The 21,327-nt window shown below is 42.9% G+C and overlaps 1 protein-coding gene across 1 annotated transcript in view; it reads left to right on the forward strand.

The window, feature by feature from the left end:
• Positions 1-21,327, forward strand: part of LOC147729493 (uncharacterized) — a 2,015,126-nt gene that overhangs the window by 513,655 nt on the left and 1,480,144 nt on the right. Inside the window, 1 exon segment of the mRNA XM_086954003.1 lies at positions 14,783-14,871. Within this exon segment, the coding sequence (XP_086810129.1) occupies positions 14,783-14,871 (89 nt within the window).

The raw sequence follows: 21,327 nt of genomic DNA on the forward strand, positions 1-21,327 counted from the left end.
TGTGAAGACTGGTGGATGGCAGCTCAGGAGAGTTGTGGCTCACTAAGCGCTGGTGGCATCGGTTCGACCTACCTTGGAAAAAGAAGAACCCATTAGCCCTCTTAGGTAGGATGAACCCTATACAAAGACATCATCAGAGTGGTCTTTCAAAACAAGGACTTTAGGCAATTTTGTTTTTTTTTGTTTTATGTTTTCCCTTGTAAGACCCCCATATTAAAAGGCAATCGTTTTAAAATCTTCAAAGCCTTTTTTCTGGCCATCACGCCACACAAATCTGCATTTATTAATTACAATTCCTTCTGATTGTCCTGTAAACGAGCCCGTAATTTTCAAAAAATCTGTCCAAATCCAAGTACTGCAGAGGAAGAACCACTTCATACCTTAGACATTTTAATGGATGTTTGGACACACCTGAAAAGAGTGCTGTGGGTGAGGACACGCTTCTTGTCAAATGAGCTTTCGCTCTGCCTTGGAGAGGACGATATGCTTCTTTATGTCAAAAAGTCATGGCTGAAGATACCAAGCGAGTTATATTTTGTTTAAACAATTGTTGTCCCTTTTTTGAGAGTTACCATATTCCCACAAGTAAAAAGCCAGATTTTTTGATTTGCTTGGTTCTCTCATTATAAAACTTAATAGTCATTTTGGGATATTTTCAGGGCTGCGACGTTAATGAACTTACACGTTTTTACACAACATTTCCGTCTGGTTTTGTCAGTACAAAGACATGCAGCAGAAAGGCAAGCGCTTTTACGTTATCTTTAAAAAACAATGTAATTGAGGCTTATAACAGTGGTTTCTTTACCGTACAATATTCACCAGAGGTAAGACTGGACCCAAAAATCATGAGTAGTAAGGCATTGCAGTCGGTGGCACCGCCGATGAGCTCTAAGCCAGCACTGAACTGACGTTTGCAGTGCCTACATAAGCCCCACACTTGCTGCTGACATCAGTCTCTTTACATTCTTTCTTTTCTGCCCCATCAGTGCTGATCTGGTGGAGTTACCCTTGACATTTTGTGACTGCCTTTTTGTTAATTATTATATGCATTGCAATATAAAATAAAATATGAATGTTGGCACATTATACATAATAAGTAACGTGTTATAGGGTCACATATTGCCTTCTTGGGTTTCAGGCCACATTTATAAAACACTCTGCCGGCGGCCTTAAGGTTAATGAATATCATCAAAATCCCTCAAAGGCAACATAGGCCCAAATTGCAGTTATCAATTATGTATTCTCTATATATTCTATGTTTTGGTGCAGTTATTGCGCAAAATGCAGTGCTGTAAAAAACCCATATATCACAGAGAACCATGAAATATGGAACATATTTTACGTTGCCTATATAAAACAGATTTCATCCTCATAGTGACAGCCCCAAACCATTCTTCATAGCTTTAATATTGTCAAGCTTACCTGCATTATGCTGCCTGTTGGATGCAGGGTCTGTATGCAAAGCCTACGCGCATTGGTGGGCGATGACCTCGATGACCTCCATCCTAAATTTTACATTTTGTCCATTGAAAAAACAAATGTGCAGTGCCGTGCTACTCAGCAGTCCCATATGGAATTCCGTGTTGGTTCTAGTGGTATCCTCTCATACCAGATGGGAAGGCCTTAATCACTTCCACTGAAGTACTGCGAAACCTGCGGCACAAAAAAATATCTTTGGGGGGTGCTGAGGCCCAAGAGTTAATGGTACCACTATCCTGCCCCTTTATGTATTGACGCAGGGATTTTGCTCCTACACAGAACTGTACATAGAGACCTAGAACTTCAGTGAATGAGGGTGTCCCAAAACTCACCTCAGTATCCAAAATCCCCTACCATACTAGCAATCGGTGTCTCATTGGTTCTCCCATACCCCCAATGAGTTAGACAACCCAGAAGATGGACTTAGAACACCTCAGGTAACGTGGAACACATGAACACTCTTTCGTTATACCAACATATCAATCGAGAACGAGGAGTAAATGAAGACACGTGCAAGTTTGAAATTTTTATTTCTAATGCCGTGTTCTCAAGCGCAGTATCTTAGCTAATACAAGCAAACATATAAGCAACAAGGTTATCAGCATAGTTACTAGTCCATAAAATACAAAGGGAGAAAGCATGGTAAAATGCTAAAGGGAAGAAGGCTAAATGATACCTAAGTCTTACCCTCCCTTGCTAGTATATTATATTATATCTAAAGAAGGTCTCTTTGGGTTTTAGAAACATAAACACGTTTCCTCTCCCTGTTGCTAAAATGCACCAACAGTTATGCTAAGAAATACCTTAGTTCATTAGGAGAGATACCAATTGACTGGTACCTAGGTTTCCCATTTGCTTCTCAGGCTGTGAGACCTCTGATCTTAGTGGAAAGGGATCACATCATCTTCCACCAGCTCTCTGCATGCGAATATTCATCAAGTATGTGTGCATGCTCTGCGCAGTGCATTATTAAATGCGCCTAAAGCCAGAGTTGGCCACAGCTGCAAATGTGTTATGTCTAGAACGTGCGCAGATCAGACCTCACAACAACCATTGTGTTTGAATAAACTTGAAGGCCTCGGCACTCACTGTTCAGACATAGCTTACCAAGTAAAGCTGATACAATAGCAAAACATATTAATCTCATGTGAAGCAAAATATTCTACTAGACTCAAAACTCTAATAACAATATGTGCCGTGTGCAGAAGCAGCAGAAAGGTAAAATGACGTTTAAACTTTTAATAGGCTCATGCCAACTTAACACAGTGTGAAGTCAAAGCCTATCTATATGACACCCTTCCTTGTTCCGAGCACGGATAAGATAAGATAAGATAAGAGGCAAATTTCTGAATGCAGAGTTCAAGAACGTCAGTCAGCTCAAATTTGCGCAAGATAAAAAAATTAAAAAAGAAAAAAAATGTGGTCATTTAAAATTCACGTAGTCATTTAAATTTAGTCATTTGCTGTGGCAAAGTCAATAGGCCTGGGGCAGAGAAATTTTCATAGAGGCAAGAAAAAAATAATAATAAATAAAAAATATTCGATGTCCAATAAATGACCTCGATTATGGGAGGGCGAGGCAATGACACTGCTCATCCTAACATTGAATATGCAAAATATGCAGCAACAGCCTCCAATAAGAAGTCACTGTTCTCATCCAAAACAGTTCAGCCATCCAATTTAACAGTGGGAAAGAACAAACATGCTCTTCAATTACCGGAGCCTCTAGCACCATCAGAGGACAGCTCGGTGGGTTTTCAATGAAGCTGTGTGCCAAGAAGTCTTGCGCCACTGCGAACACATTCCAACCACCTCTCCTTCAGAAAGCAGATAAAAACCTGGCTATTCGATAAGTAATGCACCCACCCTCCCTCAAGCGCCTTGAGACCCTCTGGGTGAGAAGAGCGCTATACAAATTCCTGAACTTGAACTTGAACGACCCAGTATTCCATGCATCGCTGCAAAGGCCATAATCCCTCCGTCAGAACAAAGCAATTCATGAGCAACTAAGGGGCTCATAAGCTGATTATAATCCACTTCGGGAGACACCGTATTGCAGAGACACAAATCCAGGGCCCAGTCGAAATCGCAACTCAGGCAATGAAAAACAGGCTGGACACATGTAAAATAGAACCACCAAAACGATAATCCATAAGTTACACTTAAGGTTGCAAGAGGCAGCGCTCCATAGTACTCAAGCATTCTGTTGCGAAACAGTGCCAGACGTGACAGCTCGTCTCAAAACACAGGACGTGCATCCATTTTTAATTAAACAAAACAGCAAAAGAACGCTTGCAGACAGAGCCAGTAGAATGGGAAATCCACCAAATAGGCTGGGAAAGATCGAATGAAAGAAAGCCGGGAATACCCCGAATACACTTTGAAATGAAGTCACAAGGCCACTGCTTACAACTTTAAAAAAGTGTGCCAGCCCCGTTGTGGAGGATGCATTAAAGATTGTGTGAATTAATTCACCGAAATGCAAGGGCAAGTCATTATTTAATAAAGCATGCACCTCTGTGCGGGTGTTAGCCACGTGAAGGACGAATGTCTCATGAGCAGATGTGAGGGCAACTTTTTTCTGGGACAATAGAGCTCTTATGCGACTCATCTTGTTGAACTCTGCTTTCAAGGTCGGAATCGTGGGCCAGATGGAAACATCAAGCTTCCCATATGGGGGTGGATACATTACATTCTTACAACAAACCACACGCTCACTGACGGTAACCACATAAGAAATGCCTTTTAAAGCCCACAGCAATCCTCGTTATTTAAAAGTAAATAACTCCCATTTGCCAGTAAGGTGAATGTGGGCACAATTGCCGGCACCGGTGTACCTTTCAAAATACAGGCCAAATTTGGCTCATTCTGGTTACAAGAGCCATGCAATTGGATATGTCTGCACATCATTCAGTGATCTGGTGTTTCAGTGCAATCTTCCCCATTCAAATAAACTTCTTTACCCTCCCTAAGGCATCTATAGGTAAATGGAAGCGACCAAGCTTCATGGAGATAAGCACTTCCAAGAGGTTCATATCTACCAATCGCAAAGTACTTTACACACCCATCGAACTTGAACGGAGGGAACGGCAGTGTTTTTAACCCGTGGATAAGCCACGTTGCTGAATTGGCCTCTGCCACTGAAAACGGTAATGGTTCCAACCTTTCAATGTGTAACATAGAAAAAGGGGCATGTTTCAATGACAGTAAACGCTGCTTGTCAGTCAAATTAAACGGGGCACACAATGATGAGGTGTTCATGCAATGCCATGTCACTTTGTCAGCTTTCAAGGTTTGGAAAGTCCATACAAACTGCATAGTGGAACGCAATTGATTTTGACCACGGCACAAAACAGACACTTCATCCTGCACAAAATCAACAACAGACAATACAAAATTATCCAATGTGTAAATGTGGGAAGAAAGCGTATTAATGCTATTATCTACAACTGCTGGCACTTTTTCTAAATTAGCCTGATCTATAGCCCTAATGCGGGTAGCCGCCTCAATCTGGGAAGTTTTCCAAACTTCGTTGTAAATAGCATATATCCATCTTTTAGATCTACCGTTAGCCGGGCCCTTTATAAAATCATTCAGATCAATATCGACTGTCAGTTTAGATAAATTTCGCTTAACTGATGCCAAAGTGGGATGTTTGAACCAATTCTGACATAATTTGCCTACAGAATAGGTAGTAATAGAATGGCCACTTTCAAAACGGGGGTCCTCCCTGACCTGTGTAAAGCCTAGAGCCAAACCCAGAAAATGATGCTGGCAGAAATCAGCACTCCTGTGCCGGAGCAACTAACCCTAAGGATCCAAACTTGATATTTTAAAGGAAGAATTTAGCAACAGAGTTTGTAACTCTCTGATCAAAAATGTAGTGATAATATACCAGCCGGAATATTCCTCTAATTCAGGAAAAGAAGGTGCATTTAATTTTTTAGTAGTAGCCAATCCAAAGCATGTTGTCTGTGAAATTGTAGAATCCAAGAACAACATATGGTTCGGGATGAGGCATGCTCGGTGCAAAGCCTCAGTGCCTTGCACTTGCCAGCTTTTAGAACCCCAAACTGATTTAAGGTCAATGGTATCCTTCCATAACTCGTAGCCATCTACAGCCAACTGGTCGAGAAAGGACTTCGAGTACAATAATTTAGTGTCGGTAAGTCTAAATTTGGATGTGGACTTTTCGGTCATTCTAAAATAAAATGCAGTGGGGTTTGACCTTCAAAAAGGAAGCAGAACTGCCTTTTATAGGAGCTGGACAATGCTCCCATTGTGTATAATTTACAGTGTTCCTCCTGGTATTAGTTTTATGCAGGTAGTGATTGCCAAAATGTTGCAAAAAATATAAATCACCATAATTAGCAGATTCTAAATACAAATCTTCAGCATTAAAGGCAGCATAATATTTCAAATCAGAAACAAAGCTTCTACGGCCTGAACATCCCAATCATCAGAACATATGTTTTGTTTTACTACATCCCCCATAGAAACTCTAAGCGCATTAGGGACATTTATGACCTCAGTGGGCCCATGAATTTGAAAACGAACAGCATCCCATACAATCCCATCTAAAACAGGCCAAGCAGTGATGTTAACAAAAGCCAAGTCTCTCTTCAATCTGTGTTATGAGGAATGGGGCGCCAATGTTCCATTAATATGTCGAATACATGTTCTCTCCTCGACATAGTGTCCATTGACAAGTCGAAAAAAATACACCACAAAGCCAATTGACATGAAAAGGTAAATTGAAATAAGCACCAACCAAATGTAGGTCCAAGGGGGAATCAAAAAATGTTTCTTAAACAATTGAGCCAAAACAGGGACCTTCGAAGGTTTCTTCAATGTTTGTGAATCAGTGTCAAAGGAAAATCTGGATTCTGTAGCCAAGCGTGTTTACAAGTCAGGCATCGATAAGTCAGTTGGGTACGTGTATTCAGTTTCATCAAGTTGAGTACCAGGCAGTGTACTCAATAAAGGACTAGAAATTGGAGGCATCTCGAGAGCAACATCAGGCACTGGATTAGAAGTCGAGGCCAAAACAGAATTTCTCACAATCGAAGGACATGAGACTGCCGGTGCCATACTAAGAAGAATCGGCCACTCTGTGTATCTTGACATTGTCAATGGAGATATACCTGTTTTCCTTACGACCTGGAAGTGGGGTAAAATGACTGTTCTTGTGCCCTTCACACCCATCACTGGAACTGGAGCTCGATAAGAGGGACCAAATTCTTTCTTGTTTTCGATCTTCTCTCAAACCAGTTCTCCAACTTGGGGTAGCCAGCCAACTACCGGGATCTGCAACGCATCATCTGAGGTGGAGGGCAAATGTTCCTTTGCAAGACTATCTCTCGTCTCTTGTAGATTCTGTAAAACATTGCAATGTTGATCTACGTCAAAGGAGGCAGCAACAGCCGCCTGGTCTAGACCGTCAAGGTCCGGTACAAACATCTTGATACCAAGAAGCATTTCGTATGGGGTCCGCACACCCATAGACCTTCTAGGGAGATTATTTAGTGCACGCTGCACGCTATTGAGGTGGGCCAGCCAGTTCCTGCCAGTGCCTATAACTCTAGCTGTCAAAGACTGCTTTAAATCTCGGTTCATTCATTCCACAACACTTTTACCCTCAGGTCTGTATGGAGACGAAAACTTGACTTGGACCCCCAACAAAGTCATGGCATCCTTATACACTTAGAGGCGAAAGCCGGACCCTGATCCGAATGGAAGGTACCACAGGCAAAAATGCCTACAAAGACACGCAAGTCTCTTATGACAGTTCGTTAATCAGCGTTGCGGTGAGGCCATACCCACACAAAGCGTGTGCATGAATCAACTGCAACTAATACGCAGTATCAGAAGAAAAAGGACCACAGTGATCTAATTAAACACAACCAAGTGGTTTATTAGAAATGTACAACTGAGTCTGGGGCGGACGCGCAGCAGTTGAAGGCTTAATCTGCTGGCAAATGTCACATTGAAGGACATAATCACGTGTCTGTTTGTACAGTCCCCACCACCAGAAACGTTGTTGTAACTGAGCCACAGTGGCCGAAATGCCTGCATGCGCAGATGCCACACCTTCATGGGCCGCTGTAATCAGAGTGTGTCTGCGGTCCACGTTGGGAATCAACCTTTTACCAACGTCAGGTATTTTCACATAAGGAACTTTATCAGGACTTAAGTGGTATGAATACTTCAAAGAGAACCCCTTAGGATATTTACTTCCCTTCTCAGTCGCAGCAACTGCTGCCAAGATATCATCATCAATCTTAATTTTGGAACGTGTAACTCCTGCAACCAAATATGTCGATACTGCTGATTTTGCGACCTCTTCGGCCAGCAAATTGCCAACAGCGTGGACTCCTACGCGCTGATGATCGAGAGTATGAATTACAAACATGAGTGGCAACTGCTCTTTAAGATCAGCCACTCGAACCCAGATCATTTTATGTTTCATTGTGCTACCCTTGGAATCACAAAAATCATTCTGAATCCAAAAGAACAGGTTTTCATTGTAAGACTGGACACAGTAGTAAGAATCACTCACAATAAGAGTCGTCACACTAAGATCAGCGTACTCCAATGCAAGCATTAGAGCACGAAGCTCTGCCAATTGTGCGGTGCAGTCCCCTAAAGTCTGCGTGTGCACAACCCTGGACTTGAACTCATCGTTCACCATGGCACCTACCACAATGGAGCAAGCTGATACGTATGCGTGCTTAGACCCATGCGCAACTTGCGCTGAACCATCAGTGTAAATGATACAATGGAAATCCTCCAAAGCCACATAGCCAAAGGCGCAGGATGAACAAATTCATACTGCAGATACTCCTGCGACTGTAGGGAGGCATCAAAAATAAAAGTGACATCCAGAGATGTCAACGATGCTGCTCATTGTATCCACCGTGGGTGCAAAGCTGTATAATTTGGTACACTGGCTTTCGTCACTGCCTCTAACTCAGGATACGGGGTAACAACAAACATGCGTTTTCCAAGCAGAGTCGTGGGTATTCTGTACTGCACAGGTACGACAATGCGAGTTAAGATGCCGGTAATCCAATACCAAACGGAACGAGCCATCTGGCTTGGTCAAGGTAAAAAGAGGGTTATTCATCGGTGACACACAAGTTTCAATTACACCTTGATATTCCAGTTGTTCAAGGATTTCCGCAACGGAAGCCTTAGCTTCGCGACGCATGGGATATTGAGGTTGAGGCTGTGGCATAGACCTTAAGGGAATTTCGTGGTGTGGTGAAAATGTATCCCAACCACAGTGAGTACGGAACAGAGCCGGTGCAAGGGCTTTAGCCCACTCTTCTGCAAAATTCAGCGCATGCTCCTTCGAGACAGTGTCTGCGAAACTAGGGAGGATCACCTCCTCCCCTCTTGGAGCTGCGAGAACAAAAGGTGGGGGCCAGTCAGCCTCCGCCAACAAAATATTATATGTAGTCGTAAGATTTTCCCAAAATACCCCTTTTATGGTACATTGTATGTCACCTTCAATTAAAAGGACTATGTTATAAAGTCCATCAGGGGGAGCTACTCTGGTATCAGCTGTCTCCACAACAACATACTGGTCGGTCCCTGTCAGCTTCAGTAGTGGACGCAGGGCCTCTCGCACTATGGTAATCTCCGCCGCGCTGCCCAGCAAGGTCAGAGCCCATGTCATATTCTGAAGCTGCTTTCTCACTATCTGTGGCATATCTAGCTGTTAAAGCAGCAACTTTCTTTTTCTGAAACTGGGGTATTTTCGGTGTTGAATCGTCCTGCTTCCCTTTACCGTCTTTCGGGCGATGCTGGTCGCGTCCCTGCTGGCCACCCCGACCTCTGCCACCTCCTCCACCACCGGTCGACGAGGTAGATGAGTCCTGAAAAGAACAAGGAGAGCGTTGTTCAGAAACCTGAAAATGATCATGTGATTTTATCTTCGCGCGATCGCGCAAGTAACTGTAAATGTGTTGTATTTGTATAGCGCGAACAGTAACCCGTAAACATCCCGGCGCTTGTACTCCTACCACAAGGGACCCCCTCCTGGCTTTTCCTTGTGAGGTGTCCACTCCTGGGCATCCCATGGTGAAACCAGGCATCCCTTGTGCATCGGGGGCCGTTGTGGAGACTAAGCAAGCTATTGCCCAGAGTTGCCGCATGGGGCCCATTCTTAGATTCGGCACTGAGGCGAGAATATCCGGTCAGAGGAATTTAAGCCCGATCCCGCCGAGGCGGGAATCGAACTCTGGTCCCTGGCCAGCGTTCTGCATCAAGGTCTGCCGCTCTAACCATTGAGCCACACTTCTCCGCAAGTCATAAACACGTTCTGTAGGTGCAGGCACCGGTGAAGCAGGACGAGAACCCTGTTTATGTTGCTGTTGTTTACCCTGTTTCTGTTTCTTTGGCCAATTTTGCTTCTTATCCTTGGGCTGAACGTCAGTTTCCGACTTCTGCCCTCGGGGTTTTTTTTTCCTTTGTAGAAAAAAGCTTGACACCCAAACTGTTACGGCCCACGGTTTTATAAGACGTCATATTAATTCTCGGTAACATGTGGGGTTTATCAGCATCGGGAACCGCCTGCAAACGCATTAGACACCTGAAAGCTTACTGCATCTCCCTTGACATTCGCAAGTGCGAGATTGAAAAGTACGTCAAAACTGCCGCAGAGCCGCATACCCAATTCAACCGCTGCCTCAGATCCATGCTCATCTTGAACCCGCTTTATGACCGAGGGAAGGACGGTCATTAACGGGGTGCCGAAGCACGTCGTATACACCGCCGCAAAAATCTTACCCCAGGACTCACAGTCACCTGCCTCTCGTATCAAGTCTTTAGGCAAACTAATTGTCAGAATCCTGTGTTTCTCAACAGGAGTCGTTTTAGGAAATACTGATTCCAGCTGGTCAAGTTTCTCGGCAAGCCAGAAAGGCATATCATCCTTATCCTGGGGGCGCTTGCCCATCACTGCATTAACCATAACAGGACTGAGTTTCATACCGCTTGGTCCAGCCGGATGCGCCGCAGCACCCGGGGCCCCGCCCGGGAGATTGCGGGTAATGTATTGCACTATCGACCGAATTACATTAATTTCTAATATGAGTAACAGCCGTAAATCTGCAATGGGAACCGTTCCATGTCTAGGATGCGGAGTAAATCCAGCCAAAACAGGCCAGATTGCGCCTGGAATGGACAAAGGATCTAACCTTGAGCCTAACAAAGTGTGGGATAGGGCGCCATTAAACCAAACTCGGTGCTGCCAAGCATTAATCGGAACTTCCTGTGTCCTATATGGAACATATTCCTGAGGCACCGCAATAGCAGTATAAGTGTCAAACACATTAGTATTCACGTTCACAGCCGGGAAAATCACCCACGAATAGAACATTTCGTATGGGTAAGCCACTTCCGCGCTCACAACCATAATACCTGCCATGCCCTCCAACCCGACGTCATACACCTGCAAATGATTGCGAACCGCAATCCGACTATGCTGCGGTATGTCAACGTCAGCCATAGTGAATACAGTAAGAAAGAGGTACAACAAAAACCACGTAGCACAACTGGGTAGTAATTCAAAAGGAAACCGTTTGAAAAGAATCAAGCTTGAAGAGACCTATGTAACTATTGGTAGGTTTGACCGACACCACTGTCTTCCGGAAACAATAGTGAAGGGGGTTAAGGACTAATAGAAGCACTACTCAAGTGTCATGTAATAAGACCACCAACGGTTGGGCGCCATGTCGCAGGGATTCTGCTCCTACACAGAACTGTGCATAGAGACCTAGAACCTCAGTGAATTAGGGTGTCCCAAAACTCACCTCAGTATCCAAAATCCCCTACCAGACTAGCAATCAGTGTCTCATTGGTTCTTCCATACCCCCAATGATTTAGACAACCCAGAACATGGACTTAGAACACCTCAGGTAACGTGGAACACATGAACACTCTTTCGTTAAACCAACATATCAATCCAGAATGAGGAGTAAATGAAGACATGTGCAAGTTTGAAATGTTTATTTCTAATGCTGTTTTCTCAAGCACAGTATCTTAGCTAATACAAGCAAACATGTTATAAGCAACAAGGTTATCAGCATAGGTACTAGTCCATAAAATACAAAGCATGTTAAAATGCTAAAGGGAAGAAGGCTAAATGGCACCTAAGTCTTACCCTCCCTTGCTAGTATATTATATTATATCTAAAGAAGGTCTCTTTGGGTTTTAGAAGGGCGGCCCCATACCTCTGATTTTAGTGGAAAGGGATCACATCATCTTCTACCCCAGCTCTTCTGCATGGAAATATTCATCAAGTGTGTGAGCATGCTCTGCGCAGTGCATTATTAAACGCGCCCAAAGCCAGAGTTGGCCGCAGCTGCATATGTGTTATGTCTAGAACGTGCGCAGATCAGATCTCACTACAACCACTGTGTTGAAATAACCTTGAGGCCTCGGAACTCACTGTTCACACATAGTTTTCCAAGCAAAGCTGATACAATAGCAAAACATATTATTCTCGTGTGAAAGAAAATATTCTACTAGGCTCAAAGCTCTAATAACAATATGTACCATGTGCAAAAGCAGCAGAAAGGTAAAATGGCGTTTAAACTTCTAATAAGCTCATGCTTACTTAACACAGTGTGAAGGCAAAGCCTATCTATATGATAGTATTATGTTTTTGTTTTGGGACCTAGTAATGGCGACCCCAAAATCTTTCTTCATGTTGTGGCCAGCTAATCAAATTGTTCATCCCGTCGAGCCAGATGGCACCGTGAGCATGGGTTCCAGGTCGGGGTATACCTATATAATGAGGAAAACACAAAGTGATGGGTATGTTGCTTGAATTAATCTCAGCCACTGGTAATTACTCTGGGCTGCAAACGAGTCTATTGTGTTTGTTCCTCCCCATGCCACTCAGACAGGGAGCATTCATATGCAAAATCAGTTTTGATCCTGCTTCAGTACAAATTGTTAGCCCAAACTTCCCGGCCAGGTCTTTGTGAGTGGGAACACATGCAAATACAGATTGGTTTGTAACAATTTGTGCCTCATCATTATGGTGCAGTTTGAGCCCTAAGGCTCCAAGATTTCAACTAGCGTTGGGGTATATTTCATGGCGGGTAAGCAAGGAGGTAGAAACTGGCTAATGCGTCATTGAAGCAGTCGTCTTACAAGGAAGGTGGTGATAGATTGAGGAGAAATATGGATGCATTACATTTGTCAGAACGCGGCGGCTTTTGGACGAAAAAGTATCCAGAAAGTTCAGATCACGGAATTCAGGTTCTTGTAGTTTCCAGACAAATAACCCCTGAAGAAGGGACTCAGAGTCCCGAAATGCATGGGCATGAAAGATACCACTTGGCCATAAAATGTTTATGTACCCACATAATGTATATGAAAGAGGATTATGTGCATATATTATAATTAACAAAATATATATTCATGAACGTGAATTAATTACACAACTGTGAATCTTGGTAAAATTATAAATAAATAAGGAAAAGAAATGAAATGAGAATTTAGTAAGGTGATTTATTTGGTGGATATACCTACATGCACAGTGCATACTGCTTTCAACTTTAATTTCTTGAGAATAGCAATTTAGTGAGCAAGGGACCCACGTCTGGGCCTACCTGTCTCACATAGGGCATTGCATTGAGGGAAAAAATCTGATAGATGCATTGCTTGAATTATTTTCTCAGCCAATGGTAATTACTCTGGGCCACAATCCAGCCCATCTCTTGAGTTTCTAGTACCCATATGAATATAGATGTGTCTTTGGTGTGCAATACTACCTTGCAAAACCAAGCAAAATAGTGATGTATGTGAATCCCGTGCATGGTAATTGCGCGAGTGCCTTTGAAGAGCACTAGAGGTTATGTGGTGGGTTTTCTGATCTTGTGAACTGTGAGACGCACAGCAGCAAAGAGCTGTGGTTAGACAAACACAAAATATTGTTCGTCTGTGTGCATTTCTTACGTTTAACATGTGGATTTATGCGTGTGACGGATACCTGTAGGTGTTTCACTGTGCATCAGCACTCCATCATGGATGTGTATGTGTGTGTGTGTTGCCTGAGTTTTTTGTATATTCTTACCCTGCACTATGCATTAGCTGCATCTATTGGTATTGCTAATGCTTGTTGCCAATACTATTGTTTCTATTCATTCCCTTTGTGCTCGTTGTACTGCCTTTCTTTTTACTTGACTTTATTTGTCCTATGAAATATATGTTTTCAGACCTATTAATAATGAGATTTTGTGGTCGAGCATGGGCAGCGCATGCGCTGCTCCGCGAGGCATGCTGTATTTGAGTACAGACTTCATGCCCTGTCCACTCTCCACCCATATTTTTCATTGGCTTTTGTCATTGTCCTTTGTAAATGCTGGCTTCTGATTCGTTAATAGACTTGTTAGTCCTCCCATGAGGACCGGCCTTTATACTTCTGTTATTATGTGGTATGTCGTATTTAGTCTGTCAGCACTATATTCTTTAATGCTTTTCTCCTACTGCTGGCTCAACATGCTTTCCTGCAACATTCAGCGCGCCGTGTGCGCTTTGACTTTCCAAGCTTCCTGGGACAATGGCGGCCGAGGTCTCGCATTTACAAGAGTTTCAGCTATTGGGACTGTAAATGTATTTATGTGCTAATTATCAGAACACATAAATAGAAGGCATTATCATTTACAATGCCAATAGCTTACACTCTCCCAAATGCGAGACCTATTGCATTGTAAATGCTTGTTTGGCACAGCCACCACAATTAGAACACACTTGGATCTGAGATGGCATCTGCCCAAGAGTAGAGCGTCAGGCATTAAACCCTGACTTTTTATATTGTGAGCTACCTTACACTGCAAGAGAGACATTTTTTGTGAATACAAATCTTCACAGAGAGCAGCTGTAGAGCTTCAGATTTTACTGAAAAAAGGAAACTAATGTTAAGTCTCAGGGGTGGCCCTTTAGGGCTCCAGTAATGTCAAATGTCCAGACAGAAACCACAGCACGACTGAGCCAACGCGACCTACTGGCTACTGCACAGGGGAGCTGTTGTAAAGATTCCTGGTCGGATCAGCCCCTGTGGATACTCATATGGAGAGGAATAGGCAGGCAGACATAGCTATTGAAAAGGAAACAGTGAAGGGTTACTAGCAGTGTCAAACTCTTCCCTGGCAACCCATGTGAAGTCATGTCCAGCAGGCACCAATCCCTCCGGGAGAACCTGCACGTTCACGTGACAGAAGCAGCCTCCAGCCTTTCCTTCATTGTTGTGTGCGAGAGGACTGAACGTCTTCCTTCTCTTTTCTAGATTCATGTCGGAGGGTCTCTCAGCTGAAGCCAAACCCTGTGCTGGAAAAGACTCTGAGAAAGTATGTGATGTCCACGGTGCTCCAGAAGGTATTTCTGATGTTCTATCATTTGCCCCTGGTTTCTGTTCATGGCATCATTGAGCTGACGAGTGAAACATGGAGCTGCGGCTCCTTCAGTAAAGATTGTAACTGGGATCCACCATCCTGACCTACTAACAAAGTCTTGTACATCAACTAATGCTATGCTAACGTGTGTGTGTCATTTTGCATTATATCGTGATACATTATTGGTGTTATTTCATTCATTCACCCATAACAATGGTACTAGTTTACGCGTGGTCTGCCTTGTGCTCCTGCTCGGTATTCACATAGAAAGTCCGATTTCTAGATTCTTCTGTCCTCCGAGTTTACCTAATTCTCATTAAAGTATTTAATCATATTACACGCAACAATGGGGATGACTTTCCTTACCAAAGACACGATCTCTGTTGTTTGCAGAAGGCACTGGGAACAATGCGGAAAGTTGTCTTGTGTGTATTATTTGCATGTATTATCTTTACGTTTTCGCTGCTTCCGATTGGCATGCTGCTGATTGCTTCATTACAGCATCAACTGGAAGTGGCACCAATAAACAGCAAGGAGATGGAGGGCAGTTCTTGAAATAACTTTATTTCGGAGGGGCTAGCCCTTTGAAACTTCATAAAATACAATTCATCTGTACAGTTCCAAAACTGTAGTCACATATAAAAGGAACATTAATACAGAAAAAGTTATTAGAAGCAATAAAATGCACACTTTTAATAAATGTTGACTATGAAGTTACACTTATAATGCTGCAACTTATAATAGTCAGTTAAAACACTTTAATGAGAATGACACCGGGAAGGCTAAAATCAGTGTAAGATGTATGAAAACAATTGATTCTAGAACCATAGTAATAGACTAAACCTCTTCCTTTGGAGCCACAGTGCATATAAATGGCGACTGAGGGCAAAAACTGCAAATGGGCTAGTGTCTGCCAAAAGAATTCGAAGGGCAACTTTATAATGTCTCACACTTAGGGCTTTTGCTAAGCCAAAATATATTTAAAACAAAACACTATTTTCGTAGGGAGTTAAAGTGATCATGAAATTACCAATATGCAAATGCACTCCAAATAGATACCTTTATCATGAAAATGATTTATTCCACTTTATTTGTTAGTAATACTGAATAAAATATATTTTCATAGGAGCACTTTTCCTATCCTCCTAGTCTGTTTTCATACAAAATCTTTTCAAATCAACTTATTTTCCACTCTGTAGCGTGTTTACCCTCACAGTGATAACACATCACCTTTTTTTCACTCTGTAACCTGTTAACCACCCAGTATTAACACATCAACGTATTTTCCGCTCTGTAACGTGTTTCCCCATCCACTATTACCACATCAACTTATTTTCCACTCTGTAACGTGTTTCCCCACTCAATATTAACACATAAATGTATTTTCCACTCTGTAACGTGTTTCCACAAGCAGTATTAACAGGTCCAAGCTATGGGATTTGCTTTTAAAGATGGGTATTGACGAAAACATAGTATACTTTCTAGCTGATCTTCATAGGGACCTCACAGCCACAGTGAGATATGATCGCAAGGGGAACTGTACGGGCAAGATAGGTATAACTAATGGGGTCAGACAAGGCTGCATTTTAGCTCCCTTACTATTTACATTATATATTAATGAGCTAGCTAGTGTTTTGGGAGCAGCTTGCAAGGACATCCTTAAGGCGGGTAAGTTCTCTTTTCCCGCGTTACTATATGCGGATGATGCCGCACTTATAGCGCGCACACCAGTAGGTTTACAAAGTCTTTTAAATTCCTTTTATGAGTTCATGTCCTCTTTGGATCTTAGCGTTAATTACACCAAATCTCACGTCATGGCTGTGGGTACAAAGGGTAGGCATAGGAAGCTGATGTCACTCCACTGTAATGGGAACAAGTTAACCAGGGTAACCAGATTCCCATACCTTGGGGTGGTTTTTGATGAAAGTTCCACCTGGCTTCCCCAACTGTCCGAGAAAAGAAATGCGTTCATACGGTCCATCTCTGCTGTCTTGGGTTTTGCCCGCAAATTGGGGGTGAAGCCACTACAAGCAGTGTTAAAGGTTTACGACGCAATATTGTGTCCATAGCAATGTATGGCGCAGACTTATGGGGTTTTAAGAACGTTAAGCTGTTAAAGGTAGCAGAGGACAAATTTTTAAAGTCTATTTTATCAGTACCACAATCTTCCCAAGGCTTTATAGTACACCAAGAATGTGGGGTGGAATACCTAGAAGATCGGATCACCATCGCGCCCCTTTTAAAGTGGATTATGGTCTGGTTGAACCCACAAGTGGATGTGAATCATGAGATCCTGGCGGACTGTCTTAGCCTAGAACATTGGGAATCTATCCCGTGGTTAAACTATGTCAGAAATATTGCAGTCTTACTGGGGCATCCAGAAATATTTGAGGAACCATCTAAACTGGTTAAAGGAGATATAAAATGGGTCAAGATAGCTTTTAAACGGCATAGAGAGATGGATAGAGAGGGCTTTGAATTGACCAAGCCAACTGTGAGAGCCCATCAGTTAGTTGTAACATCAGATAATGACCTAGAATTATATCTGAAAATTATTAACAATGCCAACCACAGATATCTACTAACCAAGTTCAGATTAAACAAAATCCATTTACTCATTTCAGGGCGCCCTTGTTGGACTAAGGCTATAGACTTGAAATTATGTACTTGTGATGGTTTTCTATAATGCCCACTTCATGTTCTTTTGTGGGTTTTTTAAGGATATGCGGAAAAAATGTATTGTACCCCTACTGAAGCAGTTACCTCATCTCCTATACCCAAACAGGATTCAGGGCAGGGATGGGTACACTCACGAACATCTCTGCGGTTACCCTGCTAGCTAACCAAGCTCTCGCAAAGTCCAGGCCTTTGTACGCTTGCTTCATAGACCTGAAAGCAGCCTTCGACAAAGTCCCAAGAGCCAAACTATGGGTAAAAATGCGCAACTGGGGTGTTCCAACTAAACTCCTGGATGCCATAATCAACTTGTATTCCCAGACGTGGGTTCAGGTCAGGAAAGGCGACGGGCACAGCATCACCAAAAAGATTCAAACCCTAAACGGGCTAAAACAAGGGTGTGTGCTGGCACCCTGCCTCTTCAACATCTATATCGCCGACCTAGATAACCAACTACGGTCAATCCCATCAGACCCTCCAAAACTGGGTAACGTCCCTATACCCAGTCTTCAATACGCGGACGACATTGTGCTCCTCGCTCTAACACCAGTAGGCCTGCAGCGACTCATCACCAAATTAGGAGCTTATACCACCAATGCCCAATTAACCATCAACCATCAAAAAACAAAAGTGATGTGTTTCGACAGAAGAGTTAAATCTAAGGCTCATCGCAAATTTACCTGGCACCTGGATGGGCAACCCCTGTCCCCAGTATACTCCTATAAATATCTAGGTTTCAATATTGACCGTAACCTCAACTTCAATTTACAACTGGGGCAAGGCCGTATCAGAGCTAAACAACTGCAGTTCGCCTTCAGTGTCCTAAAGAAAAAACTTGCGGGTGCTCTACAGGCCAGTTGCTTAAAGCCATTTCAGCAAAATCTTTACCCTCAATTTCATACGGCTCGGAAATTCTAAACACGAAAGACGTCATCTCCTTATACTCAGCACAATCAACTCTCTTCAAGGCCCTGTTCTCTATCCCCCGACACATTTCACCATCCCAAATTCGTCTTGAGTATGGCCTGAGAAACCAGACCCCCGACAGACAAGGGGCATTAGCAAAATACTACTGGAGAATGAGGGACGCAGAGGATAACACCTTAGCACACTACTGCTGGAAGGAAATTGAAACCCAATCCAGGCTAAGTAATTCAACGTTCAGCGTTCTGAAAGACTCTCTCGCGGCACTGCAAGTCGAGGAGGCCTGGCTTACCCTCCCTACTTACTCCAGTTCCAAAATCGTAGTGAACAACGCAATTAAAAGGACCTCCCTATTAATGGACAAAACAACTGTCTCAAAAAAAAAACCACGCCTGGACCGTGATTCAAGGCTATCAGCGGCTGAAATCTCAACCATATTTACTTGATCATTTCTCCCAGGAGAGAAAATAGTACTTACCGTTACTGAGGCTGGGGTCATTTCCATCAAAAGATCTGATACCAAAATGGAAACACCTCTGGCAATCCAAGGAATGTCGCTTATGCGGAGGTCAGGAAGAGTCCCTTCTACACCTGCTATGCATATGCCCCTCCCTAGCAGCTACCCGAAGAATGGTCCTTCGGGAAGCCTTAAGGAAGGAAGAAATACGGACATGTAGAGCAGCTGTCATACAATGCCTTGGAGGATCATCAATCCAACTGTCCTGTAGGGCAATAACATTTCTCAAAATGGCAGCAAGAGAGCTGGATAAAAAGGAAACCATTCACTAATTTAATTAGTTCCAGCATACCCATCAATGGCATAGTCTTAATGTTTTAAATTCCTCTGTTTTAAAATGTAAAATGTATTTTTATTTAAGGTGGTTCCCCACCCTTTTATGATTTTTTTAATTGAAATCAAATAAAAGTATTCATGACTGACTGACTGTAGCCCTACTAAAGGATAAAGGGTTCAAACAAGTGAAACCTGCCCTATTATATCTCCAACTGTTGTCCAATACGTGGGAAACTTTTAATGTTGCCACTTTTTTAAATATAGCTATGAGACTGAGGAAAAAATTAGTTAGTCTTAGATAATATTTCTCTTTTATGTGATTTATTCTTAGAGTCAGTCATTTACAGAATTTTTAATTAAGATGAATTGTGTATGTTTTTAAATTTACATATGAATTTCCTACTTAACTCTTATTGTTTTAAACTTTTGTCACATATTCCTTCCTTAGTCGATGTGCTGTTGTCATTAGTTAGCCATATTGGAATTTGAATGTCTTTTCCCTTTTTTTGGACCTATGTATACTTTTGTGGTTTTTGTTATGAACCGAATAAAGTATTTTGACTGACTGACTGTGTTTCCCCACCCGGTTTATACACAGCAACTTATTTTCTAATCTGTAACGTGTTTCCACATGCAATATTAACACATCAACATATTTTCCACCCTGTAACTTGTTTCTCCACGCAGTATTAACCCATCAATTTATTTTCCTCCGTAATGTGTTTTCCCACACAGTGTAAAGACATCAACTTATTGTCCTCTCTGTAATGTGCTCCCCACGCAGTATAGACACATCAAATTATTTTCCACTCTGTAATGTGTTTTCCCACACGTATTAACACATCAACTCATTTTCCACTCTCTGACGTGTTCCCTACCCGGTTTATACACATCTGACTTATTTTCCAACATATAACGTGTTTCCCCATCCAGTAATTGATTGATTGATTGATTGAAGGCTTTATTTCGATATAAAAATATCATAAAAGCATAATACAATGACGTTAAAAAAATCAACATTTAAACAAATTCATACTATTTACACAGATAAAACATTGTATGAGCATTTAAGACAAGCATTAAATTGACAAGGAAAGCCTTTTTAAACGAATTGCCCAAGACCATTTTAGGAATTTGGACACGGCACAGGCAAACAAAGTGCGTGTGTCGGACAATTCGAAATGCCACTTTGTGCTGCCAAGTGCCTAGTAGTCGGCATACTAGTTTGAGCCAGCACCGCCTCCAGTAATAACACATCAACTGATTTTCCACTCTGTAACATGTTTCCACACGCACTAATAACATATCCTCCTCCTGTTCCTCTCCCTATCTCTTCCATGTCTAAACCTCCCCCTAGCCCTCTCCCCACACCTCCCCCTCCCTCTACCCCGATCCCTATCACCCAACCCATTCTCTCGAACTATAACACGCTCGGCCCCACTACAGCTGCCCTTTGACTCCATAACAAAGCAGCTCACAGCCCTTGAAAACCAGGTCGACACTATCACCCAAGGCTTAATAGAAATCCTCTTTAACCTCGGTATAGCCTGTAATCCCCACAAACCCCCTCTCCGAACCCCCCTCCTCGCCAACGCCAACACCACCCAGAGGCCCACAGTAGCCCTCAATGCCCACCCGATCGATCCTTATCCCAAGGACCTGGTTTCCAGTCCCAAAAAATCAGAATCCTCCAGAGCCCCATGCACCAGGCCCCTGACCACAATCTCATCTCACACCCTAGCAGGCTCAAAACACCTAACCTCCAGACCCCGCAGATCAGAAGCTCCTATGTCAGACAGAGAAGCAGCCTTACTAGCCACTACCTACGACTCTCCCATTTCAGTTTCACCTAAATCTAAAATCCAAGTAATAACGAGCTACCGGAAAGATCTACCCACTCTCAAATGACAGAGATTACCAGTCCTCACCGCTATACCTAGAGAGGCTAAAGACATAACCACCAGCAATCAGGAGAAAATCACCAACTGCCTCCTAATCAACTGTAGATCGGCCTCACTACATGCAACGGACATAGCCGAAGCTATC

The sequence above is a fragment of the Lissotriton vulgaris genome, chromosome 2_1 (genome assembly GCF_964263255.1).
Source record: "Lissotriton vulgaris chromosome 2_1, aLisVul1.2, whole genome shotgun sequence".
Taxonomy (NCBI): Eukaryota; Metazoa; Chordata; class Amphibia; order Caudata; family Salamandridae; genus Lissotriton; species Lissotriton vulgaris.